Source organism: Homalodisca vitripennis, chromosome 5 (assembly GCF_021130785.1).
Source record: "Homalodisca vitripennis isolate AUS2020 chromosome 5, UT_GWSS_2.1, whole genome shotgun sequence".
Classification (NCBI taxonomy): domain Eukaryota; kingdom Metazoa; phylum Arthropoda; class Insecta; order Hemiptera; family Cicadellidae; genus Homalodisca; species Homalodisca vitripennis.
In genome coordinates this window covers 61,565,312-61,592,100 of record NC_060211.1, presented here as the reverse complement: position 1 = coordinate 61,592,100, position 26,789 = coordinate 61,565,312, and the positions used below count along the sequence as shown (strand labels likewise).

Sequence of the window (26,789 nt, the reverse complement as noted above, 5' to 3'; positions counted from 1 at the left end):
TATAAGACGTAGACATATAATAACAGGAAAACGCACTTTGTATAGTAAGTGAGATGATCAATACCAAACTTACCAGAAACAATAGTTAAGTTAGCTTTGGTGCACAGCTGTAATAAATACAAGGCAACTGTCATTATTGATTGTACCTGTATTTGAGATTTGTTGTAGTTTCTCAAAAATGGCTCATATTTTTAAGTTTACTTCATGTCTTGTTGGATTAAAGCAGCCTACTTTAGTGTCTGTGGTAAGAAAGCTGAATAAGTGTAATTGTAATATAAAATAATATAACCATGATGTTATTCATTTAAAGGCTTATGAGGTGGTACTATCAATAAACTTATTCTAATAAGTATTCACATTATGTCAAAAATTTATTACCTATGTTCTATTTAAATAGTTATGACTTAATATTTCGCTATAGGTTAACATACTGTTGAACGTTGAGTACATAAAACTAACTATAGTGTCTCGAAATCGAATTGAACGCTGCATGGAATGTTGGATTATAAAAAACTAAATATTACGGTACTTTGGGATTATACCGACCACACCCAGACATGAATCGTTATTTAACATTTTGCTTCTACTGATTACTAGATTAGCGTAGAAGACTATTTCGTCAGTATAAAACAGGAATTGTCTTATCGCAAACCCCTCCCCATCCTCAGACAGAGGTCAAAGTCGAGCGTCTAGTAGATAACGTGATTGCAGAGCCTCGCCGCCCGTTCAGCTGGTGCATCGCTTTGTTGTACTTTCGTGTTTTACCTCTACATTTCTCCAAACACAAAAATTTAACAAAAACAAACATTTACCAAACTAAACTCTTTATTAAAAAAACACTCAAAACTTGTTTTTATTCTTGATCACATTCCGCCACCCAAAATGCGAGTGCCTCCGGCCATCAGCGCGGGCTTCGACAGCACCTTCGGTGCTGCCCCGCGCTGATGTCGACGAAAGAAAAACATCCCTCGAGATAGTACCTATCAGTAAAATATCAAATTCTAGAGGGGCTAATCAGAAATATAAATTGAATTGAAATGGAAAGGCAATTATGTACCGTGCAAATCACGTGATGCCGCGCGGCCTGCCGTAGGCTAATCAGGATTCTCGAGAAAGATAAGATAACAGCGATCACAATACCTGGAAATGCTTGTAAGTTTGTAATTTTGTAATTGAAGAGTTGTTTTTTTCGTTCTATCATGTTTGTTTCTATAAATTTCTATTTTTGTGTTCTTCATACTGGTGTGGTCGGTATAATCCCAAAGTACCAATATTACACATAACATTACTATGGTGTGAAGGGTTGATTCAATGTGAATGTCGAGTTCAGCTCCAGTTCACAATTATGAACAGTTGAACAGTTGTTCAGTTGTGACAGCGTCGGATTCCAGACACAGCTCTAAGAGGAAGTTGGATTGGAGCTGTACTCGGCATTCGCAATGAATTCCGTTTTAGTATTTTAATATACGTATCAATTAATTCATACGTATAATATTCTTAATCATAGCGAAGCGTATATTTCACTTACACTTACATTATTACACTTGTAGTGCGTAAGTAGGATTAGCTGTTGGAATTCGTACTATAACGGAGTTGGTTATAATCTATATTTGGGTGAAAAGCGTCTAAACCACTCGAGAAAGCATATTGCAATCAATTCACAAAAATTGCATTATAACTGTGCACTGAATCTTCAAACTTGCATTATTGTAAGTTTACGTATAGTAATAATATGGAACATTATCAAATGAAATGATATTGGTGAATGTTTTATATAATTCACCTAGGGTTATCTGGGAAAGGACTCTGAATACATTTTGTGTGTGTCAGCATTCAGTGGTAAGGGGGCAAGTCAAACATACATATGTTATATAATATAGCCTATCACTCAGCTTAACCATCTAAATATTGTAAATTCATGGAACCTATTCGGAACAGTCATATAGTTTTATTTAATTTCAGAAATGCATCGGCCTTCCATTTACTTCTGCAAGAAATCTTCACTTCACAGTGGATGGACAGAATCTTGCAAAACCAGGAGAGAAGGTGAGTTAATTTATATTGGTTTCAAAGAAAGTTACGTATCTATTGAGCCAAGCTAAAAACTTTGTGCCAACTCTCTAATCCCTTCTTATGATATTTAGAAAGATAAATATTCCGAACAGCCCATTAAGAAACACAATGTTCTGTAGTGTAATATACGTCTCTAAAAGCAATTATTAAAAAAAAAATACTGTTATGTGCAGTACACAAGTACTACGTATTCAAAATTATTTGAACTACCAGAATGACTTTAGTTGTCAAATGTTTGGAAAACTAAACACAAATCGTTTTTCAAAGCCGACGCTGACAAGTTTTCTTCAAACATTGTTTTTTCTACAACAACAAACATGCTCCAACAACATGAACATGTCCAATTGCTCTAATCCGTATCTGAGGAGCAATTACTTACTTTTTCTTACTTAGTCCTAATCCAAGAGTTTTAAATGAGAGAACAAATATAACGCCTAAGGTTGAAAGTAGGCAGGAAAGTTGCATTATCCGATGGTTTCTTTTAAAATCAGTATACAGATTATATGAAATGTTCATCCAAAGTGGTCGGCATCAACAGTTTTGATGGGAAATGCGACCTACCTATTCCTTTTCAAGGCTCCGTGGTGCAGTTTACCTAAACTGCCTTAACCTCTTCATGCATGACGATGTCATTTGACACCATTCAATAAATAAATATATATAAAGTGTAAGATGTACTCCTAACTGTCTCTATATCATGTAGTTCACTCAAGGGTTCATAGGTACTAGCAAAAGCCACCCTACAGCACAGTGGAAGCAACAGTTCATTTTCCCTCCATTTTTATTCAGTCTAGCATTGTTGTTATTAGTGAGAGGTTATTTTGGCAGTTTTATAATTTTTTCCTGACTATTGAGGAATTTTTATCAGTTAAGAAAATTTATTTTCTGTTTTTAGGTATTGTATACTAACATATTTACTAAATATATTTTTGAAATTGCAAATATAATAAAAATTAGCCACAAATTATTGATGAGTGGCAAATGACGCCACCATGCAATAAGTGAAACTATCCCGATGCCCATTACTGATTGGTATAGTTTCACTTGTTTTATTTTTTCTTCTTCGTAGGTGTAAGAAAACATGGATACTTCTGTCTTGGATGATAGTGATATTGCCGGATACTTGGAATTACATAGTGAGAATATTATTTCATCTGGGTCAGAGGATGAGGAGTGTAGTTTATGAACTATTTGTTGATGTTGCCCAACAGAATATTTCAGAAGGTATTGAAATACCAGAAGATCTTCCTGCATTTTGCACAGATTTTCAAAATTTTCAGTCAATACAAGAAAACCCAAGAAGTTATAACGATCACTCGGCCTCATGCTATATCCGAGTACACCTTCATGGGAGGAGTTGACATGGCGGACAGAATGATAGCACACTACCCTCATGGGATCAAGTCTAAGAAGTGGTACCTTAGAGTATGTTTTCACCTCTTAAATGTGTCCCTGGTGAATGCCTGGTTGTGCTACAGGAAATCGGTTGATGGAAAAATGGACTTGTCTTTCAAATCATCTGTAGCCAACACCCTCATTGCGAAAGGGTTATGTGACACGAAGAAGAGAGGAAGGCCATCATCAATGTCTCCTAAAAACACTCCAACTCTTAAGAAAAAAAATTAACCAGTAAACATAATTCCGGAACTGAGATACAACAAAGTTGACTACTGGCCATCGAAGTCGAAAACGCCAGGTAGCAGCGATGCCGTTTTGAACACTGCAAGAAAAAAAACCAGATTCCAGTGTAAAACATTTGTGGTTTACATGTATGTCCACACTTTAAGGAAGCTTTCCATAGTAAATAGGATGTTCTTATATGGATATTTCAATAAATAAATTGATTTTAATTTTGAAATTTAATTTTTTTTTTTTAAATAAACATTTTTTTTATTTTACAAAATGTGACAATATTTAATGTTAAGAGATTAAATACATTTTTATACATTTATAACTTAAACATAGTACTTATTTAAAGCACATGTATCAGAAAATAAAACAAATTATAAAAAAGGTAACATTTATTTTTTGTTTCCTTATTACATGGTGGTGTCATATGACGTCAGGTCAGCTATTTTTTAACTAAGACACAAAAAAATTTGAAAAAAATATTTTTGTTATTAAACAAGCCTATTTAACAAGAAAAACAACTAAAAATTTTTTTCTTTTAATTATTTAATAATTCATGCATGAAGAGGTTAAACAAGATCGATTGAATACTAAAATGTCAATTCTTAGACTTACGCAGCCTAACAGTTTTGGTCTACTTATAACCAACCCTTCTCCGTACGGGATGTTATGAAATTTGGATAGTTCTAGTTAGATCCAATCATCCTGTTTTACATCTTAGTTAATAAAGTCATCTATATAGTGGAGTGCTAATTCAGTGCACCCTTTCAATGTCCTAATTGGCTCCACGGAAGTTTAATTTTAGCACAATTTGCACGGTTACAATAATAATTATTCCGACAAACATTATCGCTCAGATTCTGTGAGAAACACAAGAAATCAGATTGTGCTTTGCTTCGAAAATGGCAGTGCAGATGTTTTATAAGTGAGATGTCTTGTTCATAAGATGAAATACATGTCGCATTTACCGCGTGTATTTAAATAGGAGCATTTTGTCAATTAAGACAGCGAAGTTATAACCGAAAACATAGATGTAGCTTATAGTGCAGTCATTGAAGCGAAAAATACGGTCTTACCTCCGAATTTTTTTACTGTGAACCGATTTGCATGAAATTTTGGAATTAGGCTCATCTTACACTTAACTTCAAAAGTGAAAATGATCTGAACTCCGCCTATTATTTTTAAGGGGTGTAAACAACCCCTTAATGGAAAAATCGACATTGAGCCATTTTATCGCTAGAAAACATGTTTAATAGTAAGTGGTGAAATTTTAAAGTGTTTTCTAATACAATTACCTCATATTAAAATCATTTTCAACCCCTTGAACATCTTACAACCCTTGCAAACAACCCCTAAATCGAAAAAATCACAAAAAAATACTTTGGTATGATATAAAAAGATGTAAGTATAGAGTTAGTAATATTTTATATTTTCTATAATAATTATCAAATTTTTAACCCCCTTTCAACCCTTGAAAACTACCCCTTGATAAAAAAATTGTTAAAATTTTTTTATAAAATGAAAAGGATTTTAATATTATTCCACACTCTCGAAAATGATTATCATATTCTTAGGCTTTTCTACCCTTAAAACTACCCCTAAATTAAAACAGTAAATATATATGATTACACATTATTTAAAAATAATGTAATTTAGAGTAAAAATTGCCATTTATTGGATAAAATATTTACAAATTATACATTCACTCAAATGTGTTATATATACATATAAGAAAGTTGGTATGTATTCATGCCTACATTTCCAAAATATATGAGCCATATTATGTATATATATACACATTACAATAGTTTTGGGTCTCTATTATACTGCGTACTTTCACATTGCTCCACATATTCACAGTCCGAAATTTTCAGTTACTAAGTAGAATAAAGTATGATAAGTTTTTTGACCATAACTCCTTCAATTTTCATGCTATCACAATTTATAAAAAACCATTGTAAAGGTAATTAAGAGAGCTACAACATCCTTTATTGCAATATATAGTAAAAAACCTTTTTCTCAAACGGTGAAGGGTTAAAGGGCTTAAGAGAGGCTGTGATTGCGCTGCCACGCGCTCTTTAAACAATCATATTTCCGTCAATTTTTGTTTTACAGAAAAATCAAAAAATCCAAATTGTTTGTCAGAAATATACCTACTTTTTTCATACCTACACTTTTATTCGTATATATCGTCATTTTTGAAATATTATGAAAAAAGCTGGTTTTTTTTTTAATTTGAAATTTTTTTTAATCGTGACTTTTTTGAAAAATATGTGTCCTGAAGCAGCCAAACTGATACAATCTATTAAACTCTTCATAATAAAGTTGATTCTAGGCGGAATACGATTAATTTTAATTTTGGTGGAAATGGCACTTATGAAACCCATTGATTTAAAAGAAAAAACATTAGATGCTCCTCTTATTTGCAATACAGCTCACTTATTTTACGTGCAAAAGACTTTTAATAGTGCTCATTTTAAAGCTTATTTCAAGCACTATAAAACTCTTTTTTATTAGAATGCCTAAAATGCATCTGCTCGCCGCTAGATGGCATTGACCACATCGATTAAATTTCAGACAAAATAAAAAACGGCTTTGATTTTTAATATCTAGCTTAATATTCCACTTAGAATACTTTATAAAAAACAAAATTGTTCATTGTTTTACCTGCTACAATTGTGTTCTTTATAAAAGTTTCGATAAAACGTATATTTTTGGAGATATTTGCAAAAAACCGATGAAAAACGTGAAACAATTGCGAATTTTCAATTGCCAATAACTTGAAAAGTATTGGATTTTTCGAAAAACGTTATAGATGATTTTTTGCTTAAAATTAGGCCTTCTATCGATATCCGAGGTTATTTTGAAAAAATAAATTCACCCCCGAGAAGGGGTGGCAACCATTCAATGGTGTTCAAATCATTTTCACTTTTGAAGTTAAGGGTAAGATGAACCTAGTTCCAAAATTTTATGCAATTCGGTCCACAGTAAAAAAATTCGGACCAATAATGCTTCAATGACTGCACTATTAGATGTATCAATGAAATTAGTCATTTGGGTCAGTCAGGAACTAACTAGCGCTGTGCTAGATATGGTCAATGGTAGCGCTACTAAGAACTCGGCAGTGTCGAGTTATATTCATTAAACAATAGGGCCAGTAAAGGACTCTTCTGTTGGGCTAAATACTCGTATAGTCGAATGAAGGGCCAGTTAAGAACTGGCTAGTTCTGTACTTTATCCACTCAATGGGTGGACTCTTCTGGATGAGTAATCGACTTTCTCTTACTAAGAGTCAGATTACCTTAGTATGACTTTGTACTGAATATAGAATATTTCTTTCGTCTTAACTAGGTTAATAATGTCTACATTGTGGGCTGAGACAAGGTGCAAGAATTGCCATTAGTGTAGTCATCAGGACGTTTTACTGTTGCTCATACAGTGTAAGGGATTTATTATATATCTTACTAGACTACCCTGTTATTGAGTACAAACAAGATATGGGGAGAAGTAGTGTATGTCTACTTATACTAGTAAAGGCCTGTGAGCAGTCTTCGGACTGGTGGCCGAAGGTTTCAAAACTATTGTAGACAAAGTGTTTCCTTATCGCAAGTACAACATTTTGTATATTACAGATCTCAAGAGACTACCCTGTGATTGACCACACATACGATGCAGTGGTGGTGGGGGCAGGCGGAGCTGGTCTGCGGGCAGCATTCGGTCTTGTGGCTGAGGGATTCAAAACTGCTGTCATCACTAAACTGTTTCCTACTCGCTCACACACAGTGGCTGCTCAGGGAGGCATCAATGCAGCCCTGGGTAACATGGAGGAAGACAACTGGCAATGGCACATGTAAGTGGCTGATTGAGAGGCAATACTTTTTTGATAATTATAAATACACGTAAAACGGGAAAAATTTGTACAGTCTGGAAACCAATAGAGTATTAAGTGTTTATGCAACATTACTGTTTACTGTCTGAACAAATGTACTTAGAATTAATTTAGTTTTAAAACTGCCTTGTCAAAATCTCTAAATAAAATGGTTCTTGTTCCCTTTAATTAAGCCTGTCTCAGACTGAAACTGATGTTTTAATACATTTTACATAGAAGTATATGAATTAAACTGAATCAAAATCTATCACAGAATAATACCTATGTAGTATTCCCTCTTAGAGATGAATTAAAACATATTAAGTTAGTTTTGTTTATATTGACCTTACCAAAGAAAAATCGGTAACACGCTCTTCTTTTTTGTGATAGATAGAATCTTTAGTAATATTGATTAATCAAATATACTCAAATAAGACAGTATTTCAATTATTCAGAAAACAATTAGTTTTACTGACTTGGTCTATATTACCCATAACGTAACCCATTCTTCTTCTAAGGGTGTCCTACTGTCAAGCACGAAGATGTGAAAGATTTACCGCGCTTCTCGGAAGTATGTAATGAGGTCCACATTTTACAGTTTAAGCAGTCCACAAAAACACTCACAAGGTCCTCCAAAACCATTCTTCTCCAAAGTGCCGAATATGGCCTTCAAATAGTGCACTTAATAAGCTAGCTTGCCGCATTCTTTTAGTCTTGCTCAATGCACACTATACAAATTGTATTATTTCTAAAAATATCCACTGAACGACAATGTTTCTTCAGCAGGATGTGTTTATGCCCTGTGATTATATTAACCGATAAGATAATCATCTGCCCGTATCGAGGAGAACAGATATTATCTTCTACGAATGAAGAACAAGCGTACTCATCAATAAGCCCGATAACATTAATCTTACAATGAAAAACCATTTCGAGATAGCTCTAGAGCCTACACACCTGGAAATTCCACAGAACAGTTCGTCCTGTTTGATGCTGAACCCAAGTTTACCAAAACATCAGCCCTCTCATTTTTCCATAATTCCCTTACGGCTTCAAACCTGACAAAGAATAGCGTTGTTGATTCTGCCGATGAAGCAAAGGAAATGACAACAAAAACTTAGACAGGTTTTGAGATTAACACACAGAAAGCCAGTGCCTTCAAAGCTCCCTGCTATCAGTAAAAATATTAATTTGTATGGCCTTATACTGCAGACGATAATTCTCATAAGCATAACCAGTGATGACAATGATCTAAGTTTGCTCGGAAAACTGCAAAAAACCATCTCTCTACATGGCCGCACCCCATAATTCCATCACTCGTGTCACTTATTATCATTGAGTCACCGGTAAACTATTCAAGTACCGCGGGTGGAAGGGTCGATATTCCTTTGGGAAAAGCCACATTGAGAGAGATCACCATACTAAAAGGTTTATAAAAAGGAAAATTTTAGGCCTCTGATCATAGACAATGTGAAAAACAGCCCACTCCAGTAATCAGAAAAGAGGAACATTTTTTTGACTTCTGTCTCCATGGTTAGCATCTCCATAAGGTCCACAATGTCCCTCCTTTCGGATTTGAGTGAGAAACATTCTTTAAGATGACATTTGACGAATAAAATATTTATTTATTCATCAGTACTTTTATATTATATGTAATATAATATTATTTAATTTGTCGATGTACTGAAATGAACTTAATTGTATAGTTTAATAATAAAAATGAAATCTGAAGTAATACTAAACTTGCAATCAAAGTACCACTTGATTAAGAGAAAACCGTTGTTGTGTAATATTACTTTATTAGCGTTATATGAACAGGTATGACACCGTGAAAGGGTCGGATTGGCTGGGAGACCAAGACGCGATACATTACATGGCCCGTGAAGCGCCCCATGCTGTGATTGAACTGGAAAATTATGGTAAGCCTACAATTTTTTATACATTTTTCTTGAAAATACATGGAAGTAAACATTTTTTGCACACCTCTCGTCCTGTTTTTTATCTGGAAATTAATTTGTAAGGAAACTCTTAGAAGTTCGCGTTACGATAAACTTGGAATCCAATAAGTCTTTTAGGAATTAGTTCTACTTGACCGCGTTGCGTCCTTTTTTATTTAAAATATATACAACAATTTGAGTACTGTTTGATTAAGTCCTAAATGAGGGCTGTATATTTTAACAATTTTCAACATTAGGACTTTAGGGGTTAGTTTTGCTTTTTAACATGAATAAAAATATATTCTATTAATACTTATTTTGGAAGTTCTACTGAACCATAGAGTACAGAATGAAGAACATACAATAGATTGTCCATGATAAAAGTAGGTTCCTCAATTCGATTGTCACGCCTCACAGTGTGGTACCCTCCTCCCTAGTTCTCCGGAAACGGGCGGGTCTAATTTCCGTTATTAAATACAAGGCGCCAAATTCACATTCATCGATTTTATTGTTCCGCTAAAATCTTGACAATTCTTCTGACTTTGGTTTTTAGAGATTTCTGTAAAAGTAAGTCAGTTGTTTTTGGTTGTATTTTTAATCATTGCCATATACAGTAGTATACTCGTAAATAGCGTTATTTGCATAAGAGTAGGTACATTAGTAAACATGTATGTAACTTGTAGTTTACAATACATTAAATAAAAATATGAATATCGTGACAATACGAGTAAATAAATTTAAAGGAATTTAATAATGAAAATTGTAAATATGATTAATCGTATTGGTAATCTCAACAGGTACGGTACTTTAATATTCACAAATCTCGTCAGCCAATCAAAAAAAAAAAAAAAAAAAAAAAAAACGACTAGAACAACCTACACAAAAACAATCCGATGACGTGTTGCCATATCGCAGCTGACCATCAGCTGTTCCCTTATGTTAACCCCTTGACTGCTGTAAACGTACATATACGTTTTCGTCCGCGGAGCCCTCACTGCTACGCCCGTAAATGTACGGAACACGATGTATCTCTTTGTTGTAGTCCACTACTACTGAACAAAGGGGCCCACACCATCTAGCGGCCTCAATATGAACTATCTGGACACTATTCTCTTGTTGATTGGTGCTGCTACCTGATATATTATATTTCAACTACCACAAAACCACGTGCATTTCTGTTCTGAATAAGTTTTGTCAAATGTCAGTCACAGAAGTGGTCTTGTCTTGTGCTTTTATGTGTTTTCGGACTTATTGAGGTGTTTTATTTATATAGTGTTTATTTATATAAATATAATTACTAGTATAGTATTACTACTGGACATAATTTTGTTGTTGTTGGATAATTAGACTACCATTATGTCTATGGATAACGAAGGCGAGTATGAGATTAGAAGATTTTTAGAAATGCCGAGTTCTGAAATAGGATTGGATTTGAGTGATTTATCAGAGGATGATGACGTTGTTGATACTGACCCATAGATAATTTCCTACCCATCTTTAGTTCCTTCAACCCCCCTCCCCCCCACCATCCCATTATATAAAAAATACGGGTTTCCCCCCTAATTACTCCTTATTGTATTCTGGAACTGGCCCTCTAAATAAATAGTACTCAGAGTGCTGTATAATATTGTTTTTTGCCAATAAAATGATTAACATTAATTTTGGTTGCAAGTGGCAAAAAAACCCCGCAGTGAGGTGTCAGTACTGCAAGAGTATCACAGCATTCAAGGGGGTTAAGCGGATCAGTAATTTTTCTCCTACACATAAAACTGGCAAATGGTAGGCGGGGTGTAGAAGGGGGGAGGGATTAACATGCACATCCACCATCGGACTATTTTGTAGCGTGCTGTTTCTAGCGCTCCTTTCGGTGTGATACCAAACTAGCGCCCATAGCAGAATAAGAAGAAATGAATTATGGTCCGGTCACTATATTTGGACCGATTTGCGTACAATTTGTTTTAAGTAATATGCGTTATGTAGGTATGTGGAATGTTGTTTCCAACTTGTGGGGCACTAATCATAAATAACAAATTTATCAAATCACTATGAAATTTATATAGAATTTTATTGAAAATTTTCTATAGAAGTTTTATGTGCACTACGCGTCTTCAAATTGCCCAGTAGCACAACATTCTATAACAGGCAGTCCACTTTCTATACACGTTTACAGAATGTAATTAGGTAAACCTTCCTGTTTATTATGTTTTTTAATCAATACACTTATCTGAACAATTCAATTTGATAATGATTTATTTTCCACTTATTATTAACATCTTCTTGTCTGAGTTTCATTTCAGTTATAATTGTATGATCTGCATGTATGCTTTACATATCCCCAAACAGTGGGTGTTTGTTGCGGCAAGTAAAAGAATTTTCAGATAACCTCACGTTTCATACTCCCTGAGCACTTCCATCGCATAGTATTAAGTAAAATCGAAATGTAAATTAATTATAGCTGATTCTAAGTTTATGTCAACTGGAAACATGACTAGTTAATTATTAAATGATGCTCTTCCCTGATATATTTTGTAATCAGCTGCTAGTTTACGTAGAGGGAGGATCGTTGTTTGAACATACATTGCTCTCTGCTCTGAAAACATGTTTCATTTGTAACTACGAGTGTGTTTGCTATCCACTTAATGCTGATTTCGTCATTAAGACAAACTTATCAAAACATAATTAGAGTAATATTTCTGATCCGGCTCTTTCATTCTTAAAGTTTGGGTGAGAAGGTTTGTAAAATAATATAGTGTGGAACTCCTCCAACATTTGAAGTCATACTTAACGTTACAATACTAATTCATATTAAATAACGGATAACGAATAACATTTTTATTGTTTTTAAGATAACTGTCTGTGTAATAATCGCTTGTTAGAGTCTCTATAGCTTATACAGTAGGTTCCTCAGATAACAGACTCGTTGAGGTTTATTTAGAAAAAATGTGGTAAAAGGGTTATTGGTAACGTGCATTAGTTGTTTAAGCAATTATAATTATTTTTATATATAAATACTTATATTTATTTTCAGGTATGCCTTTCTCTCGCACTAAGGAGGGCAAGATCTACCAGAGAGCGTTTGGCGGCCAGAGTCTCAAGTTCGGCAAGGGTGGTCAGGCCCACCGCTGCTGTGCTGTAGCCGACCGTACGGGGCACTCCTTACTGCACACTCTGTACGGCCAGTCGCTTCGCTACGACTGCAACTACTTCATTGAATACTTCGCTCTCGATCTGCTGATGGAGAAAGGAGAGTGTCGAGGCATCATCGCGCTTTGTTTAGAGGACGGGAGTATTCATCGTTTTCGTGCCAAGAACACTGTAAGATTTTCAGAATATATCTTTCTTTCTGTAACAGTGAAGTTGGTTGAAAACTTTCAGGTATGTGTTGTGAGACAAGTACTGAGCCATTAAAATTATAAATGGTGGAAAACTACAGTACAATTATAGTTAATGTAAATTTCTGTTAGCCATCTTAAAGATGTGAAAATATAAAAGAGTAACGATTTGGTATATTTTATGTATGTACCCTATTTTAGACTTGGCACGAATGTTAATATTGCATTTGTCGCTTATACGTAATATGCTCTCTCATTGTGGATTCATCTCAGATTTTCAGTACAGTTAATTTAATAAAATATCATGTTTCTCTTTACAGGTTTAGGCTAAATACGTTGTAAGATATTAAATCTGTAACTCCGTGTATTGATATAACCATCAAACCTGACCCAGAGAGGACAAAACCCCTCTTGACATTTCTTTACCCAAAGACCGATTCCTACTCACTTCATACAATACTTTTACTGCCTCTCGACACAGTAAAACATTTTCAAACACTAAAACGAGACACGGCCAACGCTATCATCACAGCCATAACTCACAAATCCCCTCTTGTTGTTGAAACGAATGCCTCAGGTTTCGCCTTCATCGCCACGCTCAGCCAAGACAACCGACGCGACGTGTACCTTTCTTTTCTCGTACTCTGCCCAAAAGTGAGAGAGTTCACTCCGCCGTCAAGAAAGAGGATACTGCCATAATGGAACCACTACGTAAGTGGACAGCGTTCCTGTTTAGAAAACACTTCAAGATCGAAACAGATCAACCGGGATTGTCATTCATTTGTAACAAGAAGCAATCCAGTAAGATATAAAATAATAAAATTTGTCATTGAGACTGAAGTTATCTCTCTACTACTTCAAAATTGTTTATCGTCCAGGATCCGAGGATTTCAAAGCAGACATGCTTCCTCGAGCGTGTGGAGCAACCGGTTCAAATAAGTGAAACCACCTCCACGAAACAGTGTGCCACCCAGAGAATACCAGAATGTATTACTGTATGTGTACATGAAACCTTCTGCACTTCCACAAGTCATAAGGATGACACCAGGTTGTCCTGACTGTGCTGAGGTTAAACCGCGGATTGTAAAACATCGATGTCGTCTTATTAAAGCGACAGCACTTATGGGGCGCCTTAATACCGCTTTCAAAGGTTACGTTCCTACAACTTTCGTAATCGTTACTTCCTCACTTTAGTCTACGAGTATATTTTCTCTTTTGCCTGTCGTTGCCCCGATCTTACTTCTGCTAGGGTGATAAAATGCATCACTGATTTATTTACCATCTCTGACCTCCCCTCTTTTATCCACTCAGATAGAGGATCCTCCTTATTTTCTCTTGAACAAATCTCCTTCCTCCATTCTGATGCATTTGCTACAAGCATTACCTCACCATTCAACTCAACAGGGAAAGATCAAATACATAGGTACAATGAGATAATTTGGAAGACCATCACCCTTGAACTGAAATGTAAATCTAGAGTTATGTTTACGTCAAAGTGTTTTGCCGAACTCCATGTAGACCATCCTTCATTGGATGTGAAGAGTCACTAACTACCTTATAAACTATTTCTCAGGTCCAGTATTCATTTAGTAAGTTGAACTTTCACAACTTGAGCCAAGAAAAAAGTATTTAATCATATAGAACAGGACCTACATTGTAAATGATTCAAACGTTAAACCAGTACAATTTTTAAAACAGTAAACCTTTTGAGGTCGGATTTGCAGCATTGTACTCTACTAATAAAGGCCTGCTAATAATTTGATGTAGCTACTACTCGACCTATGATGCTCTCATTTACGCTTTCCTTATGACTCCTTGTTGGCCATTCCATTGACATGAAAAAATACGGTATTTACTTTAAAAAGTAAATGTATAGTTACAGTAAAGATGTACCAAGTTTGATTTACCTGTAATCGTTCGGGAATTATCAAGTCCGTGTGGGACTTTTTTAACATCCGATTTAATACATTAATGCATTCCAGAGCAATAACGCATTTAACAGGTGCTTCAAACTCACCTGACTGGAACGTTTGCTAGTTAGGAATCTGCATCGTTAATAATATACAAGTTTATGTAAAGGTTCTAGCAACAGGAGGCTACGGTCGGACATACTTCTCGACAACCGCTGCGCACGTTTGCACCGGAGACGGCACCGCCATGGTCTCCAGAGCAGACCTATACGTCCAGGACCTTGAGTTTGTCCAGTTCCATCCGACAGGTAAGTCTGTTGCATGTGTCGTGAAACATTTCTTCTTACTTGTAAAATATCTTAGTCCACATTAGTTTAAAGATTGGTACTTCCATGAAGCTTCATTGGTTTATAATGAACAAACAGGATTTTAAACAAATTTTCAATCATCACCTCACGTTTTCGTAAATATAAGTAATGGAAAAGGTCTTCCACTTTTACTTCTATTACTCTTTCACAAATTTCAATATCAGTTTTGTTATGACTTACTAGAAAGTTAAATTTGTAGAAAATAATTAATTATGGTATAGAATTGGATTTTGAGTTCATAATTTAATATTTTTCTATTTTAATTTTTTATATATTAATTTTGTTTTTTGTTTGCTTTAAATATAATAAATTTGTATAGTAGTTTTTTCTATAGTGCTAAGGTGATTTCGATTTTAAATATGTTTCATGCAGTTGAACAGTTAAAAAAGGGATTTTAATCAATATAATTGGGATTTATTAATATATTTTAATAGATTTATATAGGATTAATATTAAAATACAGTCTGAAAACATGCCTTATAAAAATATAATGAACGAGCAATATCTTAGTTCTTAGGCTTATGAGACCATTGTCATAACTATAATTAAAAAGTCTTCCGGCTCGCAGTGTGTCGAAACATTGCTTACATATGATTGTATCTTCATAAAATATTTCGGCCTCCCTGTGGAGAGCTATCTTCAGTCAGCAGATGTTATATCGAAATCGATATTCATGGATGACTGAAGATGGGCTCTTCACACAGAGGGCGAAACATTTCAAGAAGATACAATCATATGTAAGAAATGCTTTGACGTGAAACGAACCGGAAGGCTTAAGTGAATAAATGATGTATGATGTTTTATAACTGGCTTTTTTCAAAATTATAGTGCAAGTAATATATTTGTAATTTATATAAGTTTGTAAAAATGCATTTTCTACAAACATCTTTACTCTTACATTAGGAATTTACGGAGCCGGCTGCCTGATAACAGAGGGCTGCCGGGGCGAAGGAGGTTATCTCATTAACTCTCAGGGTGAGAGGTTCATGGAGCGGTACGCCCCAGTAGCCAAAGACTTGGCTTCACGTGATGTCGTATCCAGGTCCATGACTATTGAGATCAGGGAAGGCAGGTAATTGGTATACATGTGCATAAATTCCAAATGTGACTTCAGCGTTCAATATTTTTGAACTGATTGTCAAATTAATATAGACTTATTCACTTTCTTGAAAAATTTTACTTGAAACCTAAGAGTAACTTGAAACCTATCCTGATATGTAGGACCCAACCTTGGTAACACAAATAATAGCAACTATTTTTAGACTTCTAAATATTTATATCTTTTTAGTTTACCAGTATTACGAGCATAATTAAATGTGGTGAAGTATGAAAATTTGAAGGAAGTGAAAATACAGTAACGGCAGAGTTGATACTTACAATAATACTGAACTTCTTCTATCTACTTTACTCTCACAAATAAGACTACTTGATCCAGATCCTGTACCTTTTATGATGTTCTCGTTTCATCTACGAGTCCAAGTGACTGCTTTTGATGATCTCAGTTGTAATTTATGCAGCTGAGAAGTGAGACATGATCTTACCAAGATTTTCCTCCAGGTGAGTTTACTTCGGCTAGTTTAGACATTCCAGTTGAACCTACACTGGGTACAGCAAAAACCGATGTTACTTACATCTGGGCAATTTAATAGATGTACAGGAGAGACACATTACAGACCATAAATATCCAGATAGTGGAGTAAAGGAATAACTTAATCGATAAGTATACAGGTTAATGCAGAGGGTGGTTGTTTGAGTGGGCTCTCTTAATGTTAAAGGTATTTGCAAGTCTAAAAGTAAGAGAGTACCATTCTTTGCCCGCTTTTACTGTTGACAGAGTGTGAAACAGAGAAAGTCTCACCTTTTTCTAAAGTGGCATAACTGAAGTAGTGCCATACATGCGACCCCAATTTCTTACCCGTAGCCATCCTAAACACCCTATCACTCTTATGTCACGCAGTGAGAAGTTTCCTCAGTTTTCCGTCCTAAGTGAACAAAGAGCCACTTAAGATCACAAGCGATATCGGTTCCTGAACATTTTCCGCTCTGAGTTCATTAACATACCAATTAACCGTGGTTGTATTCTTGAAACACGGAGAGCCTTATACTAATTTTCATAAATGTATAAGCTTGAATTTATAATATTAAAATGTTCAATTGGGTAACTACGTGACTGCCTTGTGAACAATAATCTTTCTTTGAGAAACGCCATAGTCACAGGATGACTAAAGTGACGTAAATTGAAATCTGACATTAATCTATTTTCAAACCAGAGGCTGCGGACCAGAGAAGGACCATCTGTACCTACAGCTACATCACTTACCACAGGAGCAGTTGGCTTCTCGTCTACCCGGAATTTCCGAGACTGCCATGATATTTGCCGGAGTGGATGTCACCCGGGACCCCATTCCAGTGCTGCCAACTGTACATTACAACATGGGTGGCGTGCCCACCAATTACATTGGACAGGTATCGTCCACTTATATTTTAACGTTGTAAAATTTAGGAAGATACGATCGTATACTACCCGTAGGTACTAGGCTATAGTTGCGTTTAACAAATATTATATCAATATTTTACTGTCGATGTCAACTTTATATCCTTGAACGCCTTTTATTGGCTTATTTTTATTATTCGGATTTCTGAGAGTGGGAAGAATTGTTACTAATGTATTGTAATTTATCTTAAATTAAAACAGTGTAATAACAAACGTTCCATACAATCCTCATAAGTTCTAATGATATACCTGTATTTCGTGTTGTTTAGAATTTGGAAAACCTTATTCATTAACCGAAAGTGATAATTGATCTTAATAATAAAGCTTCCACCTAGCACTACGTATCTTTTCACTACAGTCTGATTCGTTAACCGATATAACCACTATTTATTGTATCTACTACCGGATGCAATAGTGCATAAGAATAACAATCCTTGACAAATCGATCTCGGACAAGCTGGGTAGAATACAGTTTTGTTACTCTACTTTAATGGTGGTTTCATGAATGTTAGTTCTTAGTCTATCCAGAACCTGCAAGAAAATAAAACAAGGGTGTACGTCCGGAGAGCTTCCACCTGGTAACCACTTTCTTTATTTCAAATTTCCCCGGACATACAATAGACATCTTGAACAGTTTTTATCTCCTAATGTTCCGTAGACAATCTCAGTCAAAACCTGTATACCATTCGTGATTTGTACTCTTTATGGAATTATGTGGTTAGTCTATCCGATCTTAATGCTAGCCTCTGCAGGGTGCTGTTATATTTGCATTCAGGAAGATTTTCCCCCTATATTGGGTGGGGTACAAACACAACACTTTTAGGATTCCTGTTCATCTGCAGGGTCTCTGGTAATGATGGTCTTCATCTTCAAGATTATTAATACCCGGAGTCTAAAGTGCAGGACATTTTTCGGATCATTTGAATCTCTTTACCCACATCCTTCGGCTTGACAATCGTCTGGATCTATTTTAAGATGTACACTACACAGAGCATCGCCTTAGGACGCACCTTTAGTGTGTCTTTTGTATCCTTGTCAGCAAAATTGTTTTAGGCAATCGTGGAAGAAGATTGCTGTCTTTCCTCCTGGCCTTTGCTTGCATTACATGCGAGTTCTTTCAGTGTTCAGTTAAACGAGTATTTCTTCACTGAGGATTTTGGGAAGATGCCTAAATAGCTTGAGGGGGGAGGTGGAGATTTTCCACCACACATTCTGAATATTTGCTGGAATATTTTTATTACTTGGGCTGATTTATGTAAGTCAACATCTATGGTCGAAAATCCTAAACAAAGTTGAAACACCCAAGATGTACGAGTGTAAGATATACAAGATTTAAGAATTATAAAACCAAAATTCTGGGAAAATCTTGACATCAAATTATAACAAATAGATCATACTACTTGGAACTGATAACCTTATTTTCACTGTGACAGCAACCATATTGTATATACAGTTTATTGTCCATCAGGTCTGTGATATTGAACATATAATAGATTTTTAGCAATCAATGTTTATAATTTCTAAATAGTGTCAGGTATAAAATAAATGTTTTAATCCATACGATTTTTAAGGAAATTGATTATTTTAAATGCGATAGGTTAATACGCGACAGTTTTCGATGTCGTATAGCATAAAGCATTTGTATCGATCGTTACAGTTATTGAAGTCCATCTGTACTGAATGGACAATACACATGGGGTTGGATACTGCTGAGGTCGTAGTAATGAATACTTGAAATTCGAAGTTTACGTTTATGTTTAATATTGGCAAATAAACATTAAAGCACCACTTCTAGTTGGTAAAATAAAATAAAGTTTTGGCATGTTTGCTGCCAAATAGAGTATGAATGAACTAAAATATGATACTTTGGGATGGGCCTAAATATTCCGATGTTCTATGGATTGTACCTTCGAAATTAATAATTATTAAAACTTTAAAAATAATTTCCCTTTACGATGAACTTGTCTCACAAACGCGGGCGTCAACATTCTTGGCTCGACAATGCAGCTGTATTCGGAAAAGGGGGAGATTAGTAGACTGGAAGTAATTGGGCTTGGACTCAACAAGTAAGCTCGAAGAGCGACCTGCAACTCGCCTAAAACAAAATCGCGACGGTTTTAGCCATTTATAGAGGCAACTTATAATCACGACAACGTGGTCTCGTCAGAAGGACATCGCCACAAATATTATCCAGGTTTATCTGGCAAATAAAACACATTCAAGGTAAGTTACTTTACAAGTTATAATTTTACTTTACATTTAGATGTCTCGCATGAAAGGGCGAACTTATAATACGAAAATATAAATTTTTACTTATGGAACAAGGCGCGCGAGATGTTACTCGGCAGCAGGATCGGCAGCTACAAAGTTTCCGAGAGAAAAAATTAAGATGCGTGCCAATTCGGTTATCAATCCGCCAAGAATTTAGTTCCAAGAACATCGGATGTAACTTATACTAACCAGTAACAAATAACTGGGTTGCGAAAATATGTACTATATGAAGTACAACTAAATAACGGTACATATCTATTTTTGGCCCCGTGAACCCTACGTTAGAACATTTATTCTATTGGTTTTGAACAGGTTTTAACTGTGAAGAACGGACAAGATGTGGTGGTGCCCGGACTGTACTCGTGCGGAGAGGCCAGCTGTTGTTCTGTACACGGGGCAAACAGGCTCGGAGCCAACTCCCTCCTCGACATCGTCATCTTTGGCAGAGCGTGCGCCAAGAAAATCGCTCAAGAGAACAAGCCAGGAGAGAAAGTAGACATAAGTCCAGTAAGTAAATGTGTGGAGTATTACTCGTTGCTTAGATCACGTTCTCCAACAGTTCCTTACCTCTTTTCGTAGGCTATTATAGAGCAGCGTATACATGAGTTAGATTATATATACCTTCCAGTAGTATTGAAATCAGAGGTTGGCCATAACGGTTTACATTGTATTTCTGATGTAATTTTGTATAAAAAGTTCTTTTTGCTGTTTATAAACCGAAAAGTAATGATTTATAAGGTATTAATAAGGATTAATAGAGAGGCAGGATGGAATGATACGGAAACACATTTCTGAATAAGAAAAAAAAACAGAATTAATTTATGATTATTAAATTTATGTTAACTAATAAATGTGCTGTAAAATAAGAATTACATCTCACAACACGTTTATCTATCCCATTTAATTTATTAAGTAGTGTTGAAAATCTGCGTGTTGTCACAAAATGATAAAAAAAATAATTTAACGTGATTATAATTATTTATCGCAATAAAATTGGTTCTATGGCTAGCAGATTAAATTGTTTAAAAGTTTCATTTTATAATATTTAAAATACTAGATAAAACTATATTTTACTCTTTTATAGTATAAGATAACTTATTTATCTTTGATATCGCACAAAGATTTAGTTTCTTTGTTTTGCGTTTCAGCCACGAGTTTTAATTGGTTAATTGATAAATCCATGTTTCTATCGCCTTTCCTTGGATTTAACGTTTTATCTCATCGTATTGTGAATTTAGTAGTAGTTTACAAATTAAAATAATAAATATACGGAGAATCTCATAAAGGGTGGCCCAATATTGTAGGACTTGGTGTAGGGAATCAAAATTTAAACAAAATCAAATGGAACACATGTTAGAAAATGCTTTGTTTCCATACGCGCTTTGTATGTATTTGGGTTGCATTATTAAGGGAAGAACATAGATATTATAAATACTCATATTATAAATGTTTATTTTAAGAATGCAGGAGAGGCATCACTAGCCAACTTGGACTGGTTGAGGTTCGCGAATGGACCAACATTGACAGCTCAACTACGCCTCGACATGCAGAAGACAATGCAGACACATGCCGCTGTGTTCCGGGAGGCTGCTACACTGCAGGAAGGCTGCCGGAACATGGACGCTCTGTACAAATCGCTCTCTGACCTTAAGGTGGGCGGTTGTTCACATTTATTTTTATAACGAAAAAATTTGATAAAAAAATCGTTTGAACGGAATGATTTCTAACATGTGCTTGTACAAGGTCATTTCCTTCCTCTCTACTCAAGAGTTTCCCATATTTGAATGTGTTATATTTCTGTAACTACAGCTTTGAATACAACAAGCTGTAATTACATCTCTATTCAATTCAATTAGTTTTTCTATGTGATAAGGCGGAATGAGCACAAATGGCGTAGCATTTGCACAGTTAATTTTTGAAATTGGGCAACCATAGATTCTTAAGAATCAGTTCTGCTATAAATGATTAGAGGACTGTTTATCTACGGTATATTTGTCACTGGTTTTGGATATTATTTTGATGAGGATAACTCACCTACATTGCGTCGAGTTATATCTCCTTACACTACAATAAAAGCCGATCTACGGAGATGTAGAATACATTTATGAATAACATTTTATTGGGTATTCGGATTTAATTAGTTAATCCTAGTTAAGATAATTTTAAGCAACCAAGAAAAAAATTGGAACTAAATAAGAATAGATTTTGCATAGAATAGATTTAATTAAAATAGATTTTGCGATTTTACCGAGGGAAGCTCAGTAAGACAGAATCATTTGCATTGCGCTTGCCATATCTCAGTATTGTGATAATTAACATGAATAATTTCTTATTAAAAATGGGTCATTTAGAAAATAATGCGTTTATACAATTACAACTGTAGATAATTGAATTCAATTAGATGGCCCTTTCTTGATGATTCTAACAACAATTACATAAAGTTAAACTTACAAAGAAATTCGCGCTCTAAAATGATAAAATTCAATAGCAAAGATTGTAGACAACAAAAGAAGATTGTCAGAACTATTAGCAATCTGAAATACTTGGTAATTTTCGTACACTTTGCACAGCTACTCTTTCCTATCACTTCTTTCACAGACAAATTTGATTTAAGAGGCACGCAACGAAACTCCCTTATGCGTATCAAATAACTCATAAAATACCATAGTGTAACCAACTTGAGATAAAGGTCACTATCTCGTGTACAATATCATGTTGCTTGAATGGTTCTCAAGTTATGTAGATTTTCCCAGGGGGGTTCTCTTCTCGCTGGTTTATACTTTTCAGTTGAACCTACAATGGGTATAACCAAAATCGACGTGTGAATTAAATCTGGACAACCTTATGGATGTCCAGGAGCGGCACATCACTAACCGCAAATGTCGAAATATTGGAATGCAAGGGTAGATCGATACGTCTAGTCTACTGCGGAAGATGACTGTTGGAGGTGATAGGGCACCTTAAGTGTTAAACGCAGTTGTTAGCCTAAAATAAGGGCGTGCTGCTCCCTGCCCGCTGTGACTGGAGGCTGGTATAGAGCGGGCCCCCCTTCAAAAGAGACATGACTGAGATTAATACCCAAAATCTTTCCTTATGGATTTCGACAGGAAGCAGTCCCTACCCACAAATTTACACATCCAGAATACTCAGTCACTTCAGAAACATCTCAAAGGTACTTTTAGGGCTAAGTGCAATATCTAATCTTCCCGCCCTAAAACAACAAAAACAATTATGTGGATACTTTGCATATACACTATCTTCTTTTGTCATATACAGTCCATCCGGTTTGTGAATGGCTATAGAAAAACAGTCCTCAACCTTCATTTGCAATTATGAGCCCAAGTCCGATTATTGGGACTTTCTAAATGGGCCATTCCTTTAACGACCTAGGATGATGAATTGTACAAGCTTTGTAAATTGCCAAGGGCCAGAGGTGTTGAACAAGAGAGAGTGGATAGTTATCGTTGCCCTCAATAGCATGGAGGCCCGCGCATTTGGCAGCCGTTAATTTCTAACCCTACTTGATTAATGTAACGTACTTTGGACCACCATACCAAACGGTTAAAATATTGATTGAGGCAATTATATCCAAATATTTCTTATTACGCGATTAGCCCACAAATTGTGTGGCACAGAGTTACGTTTGAAAATGCAATAGTAAATTAAAGCATACATCAGTAGAACTGAAAATGTCTTAATGTTCAACGTTTAATCTGTTTTAGTCTTGGATAAACAAATTATTAGAGATAGATTTGGATTAAAAACATTAAAGACGTTTAAATTAAGGTACACCATGATGTACTGTTATATTTAGATTTTTTAAGAACCATTTAAAAATTTGAAAATCTTAACTTTTTTGGAGATGGTCAAATTTTAGTAAATATAATTATACGTTCATGTAATCGGCCATTTAAAACAGTATTTACTGAAGATTTTGTCAACGTATTTATTGCAACATTTGCTAGTTTCACAATATTATTTTTAAACTTGTAGAACATACATGGTTTTATGGTAAACCATAATGTTGTAATTTGGTCCGTCACAATACGAAATGGTGAAATGTTTTTGGAAACGAAACCACAAAAATGTTTTTGCCAGTTAGAGTTTTAAAGACGTGCCATATGTCACAGGTTTACGTTTAAAATGTTCAAGATCTAAACCCGGGATCTCAAGTTTTGGCACACTTTATTCCTTATATTTGATGGAAATAATTAAAAGATTTAATTATTTTATATTATTTAGATGGTTGAAATTTGTTTCTTTGCTGTAGCCTAATGATTCTCCTAATATATGTTTATAACACCTTAGGTGACTCACCCTGTATAATGGTAGTATGTTGTACAAACATATACTAGAAGTAAATTAGATTTAAGTATGTTTTTTTTATTCATTTATTGGGTTTTAACATTAATTGGGGTTTAGTTACAAGACCGCAGCATGGTGTGGAACACTGACCTGGTGGAGGCGCTGGAGTTACAGAATCTTATGATCAACGCCCAACAGACAATCTATAGTGCAGAGAACCGCAAGGAGTCGAGAGGGGCTCATGCTAGAGAAGATTTCAAGGTATGTAATCTCTGTAAGATGCCTACTTCTGAAATATTCATAATCTCAATATCCACAAACGATAACGGTGTCATTATCCACGATGTCACGAGGTGTTGTGGGTGCCACAGGGGACCCTGATCCTCAATCCGCCTTCTTGTTTTTTTATTTTAGTTCTGAAAATTTATAAACTTGGTGTAGCTTATGAATTAGACACCTTTCTGTGAAGTTTACTCATAGAGTACCTATAGCAAAGCATCTAAGCAAATGCTAAAGGGTAGGGAGTTGAGAAATGAATAATATATGGAACGAGGTACCCATGTTTAAAGAGAATTTATGTCGGATCTGAGCTTGGGGCTCCATAACATTATGACCAACTTCTTACAGATTACAGATCACCTCAAAGAGACGACGGTTAATCATGCCATATAAAATTCCAAGCAGATTTTCTAAAATATACGTATTCTAGAATATATAGTCATTGTATATTCAAAACTGCAACCTAGTATGAAAACATTAAATTAAAAAAACAAATGGTTTAGTTCTTTAGATTCAACATGTAGAATTGTTTGTAATTTATTCATAATTTAAGTCAGTCATTACCATTGATCATTATCAAACAACTTCCTATAGCTTACCTGGAAGTGCCATACGTTGTGTCCGAGTTGATGATGTTGTTACATGCAGTACATTTACTTACTTAGTATTGGGATTTTAGTATTTTTGACATAAATTATCTGCTTTTGTTAAGAATCTTGTTTGTAATATATTTTTTCAGTTCATTAGTAGTATTATTGATTGTTATTACTTTATGATTTTATGCAACGTATGTTCAGACCAGGAATGATGAATATGATTACTCCAAGCCAGTTGCAGGGCAGACGATCAAACCTATGGACCAGCACTGGCGAAAACACACACTATCCAAGATTGATATCAAAACTGGAAAGGTAATAATATGAAAATGGACTAATTTCTCCATAACAACGTATAATATTAAAATATGCAATTCATGTTTATTCAGGTAAAATATTTTCTGATGTAAGATTCTATTGTGGATAGTTGTAGTTATATTCACAATTCCAAAACCTACAATAGTCTTATGTAATTCACAATAAAAAGTAAAGCATGGTTATTTTGTTAACACGCATTCGTTCTGTTATTGTTTATCTCTTAACTTTTTTCTTTTTACAAGATATTGTAACAAGAATAAGTCTTAATTGTTTTTCTTCACATCGGTTTTCAATACATTTTGCCACATTTTGAAACTATAATTGACAGTTTTTTACTTCATCAATAAGTTACAACCTAATGAGACATAAAAACGTGCAATTAACCGTTCCTTAGTTATGATATTTTATTAAAAATACGGACGGACAGACAGAAAAACGTTACACGAAGCGACTAGACCGAGGAACTAAGTGACATAGTGCTGGGGGAACTTTTTCGTTTGTTTACACATATTAAAGGTATCCTTAAGTATTTCCCTACATTTTTGAACACCCTTTATACACATACAAGAAAAATGTGTATTTTTTACATAATATAAGTATTGTTACCGAAGTTCTTTGCAAGACTAAAAGCTTGGTCAAGTTTTTTATTGAGTTAAATCCTATTGATAGGGGTTGGAGTGGTGAACTACAACTTTCAGACCTCAACCTGCGATAAAGTGATTTTTGAAGTTTACGTCGCACATCTGTAGAGAAAGCTTGGCGCTCTGTCTGTGCATTAATACTATGATTTTACGTTTCAGGTATCCTTTGAATACAGGGCAGTAATTGATAAAACGTTGAATGAGCAAGAATGTCCATCAGTTCCACCAGTCCTTCGAAGCTACTGATAGCAATCGAAGGATCGAATTTGTTACTACTGTATTGTTACTTGTTAGGTTAGTTCTCGTGAGAGAACAATATTTGAATACAGGTTCCTTGGTTCTCTGGACTTCTGGTTGTAAGGTGCTTTTGTATTACTTCGATATAGAATTAGTTTGTGTTAATTAATCGTATATTAAATTTATTTATATACAAGAATAAAGATGATAAAGTAAAATTCAGTTATTTTGTAGACTCCCATATTTATTCGGAAAAGTTTAATTATTATAAGAAGCGTAACTGTTTTGTCTTGAGCTGTGACAATCTGATTGTACACCAAACATATTTAATTCATAAATTGAAATTAGTAAATTCATCATGATGATCAAAATGTATATATCAATCATATGGAAACAAAGTAAATGAATATATGAGAGCAACATATTTTGAAATTTCTAAAGAAGAATGTTAACAGTGTTAAAACACTTTCAAGAAAATAATTATGGAATGAGTTATGTTTTAGCACCTTTATATCTTGGTACATTTTATTA

The 26,789-nt window shown here is 34.8% G+C and overlaps 1 protein-coding gene across 1 annotated transcript; it reads left to right on the top strand.

Moving 5' to 3' along the window:
* The first annotated feature begins 135 nt into the window (after positions 1 to 135).
* On the top strand, positions 136 to 26,484 carry LOC124362281 (succinate dehydrogenase [ubiquinone] flavoprotein subunit, mitochondrial-like). The gene is made up of 13 exons (XM_046816637.1): positions 136 to 244; positions 1,963 to 2,046; positions 7,335 to 7,552; positions 9,389 to 9,489; positions 12,536 to 12,822; positions 14,919 to 15,057; positions 16,021 to 16,189; positions 17,388 to 17,583; positions 20,195 to 20,389; positions 21,343 to 21,534; positions 24,305 to 24,448; positions 25,264 to 25,377; positions 26,181 to 26,484. The coding sequence occupies exons 1-13, from the start codon at positions 179 to 181 to the stop codon at positions 26,265 to 26,267; spliced, it is 1,992 nt and encodes a 663-aa protein (XP_046672593.1). The 5' UTR covers positions 136 to 178; the 3' UTR covers positions 26,268 to 26,484.
* The last annotated feature ends 305 nt before the right edge of the window (positions 26,485 to 26,789 follow it).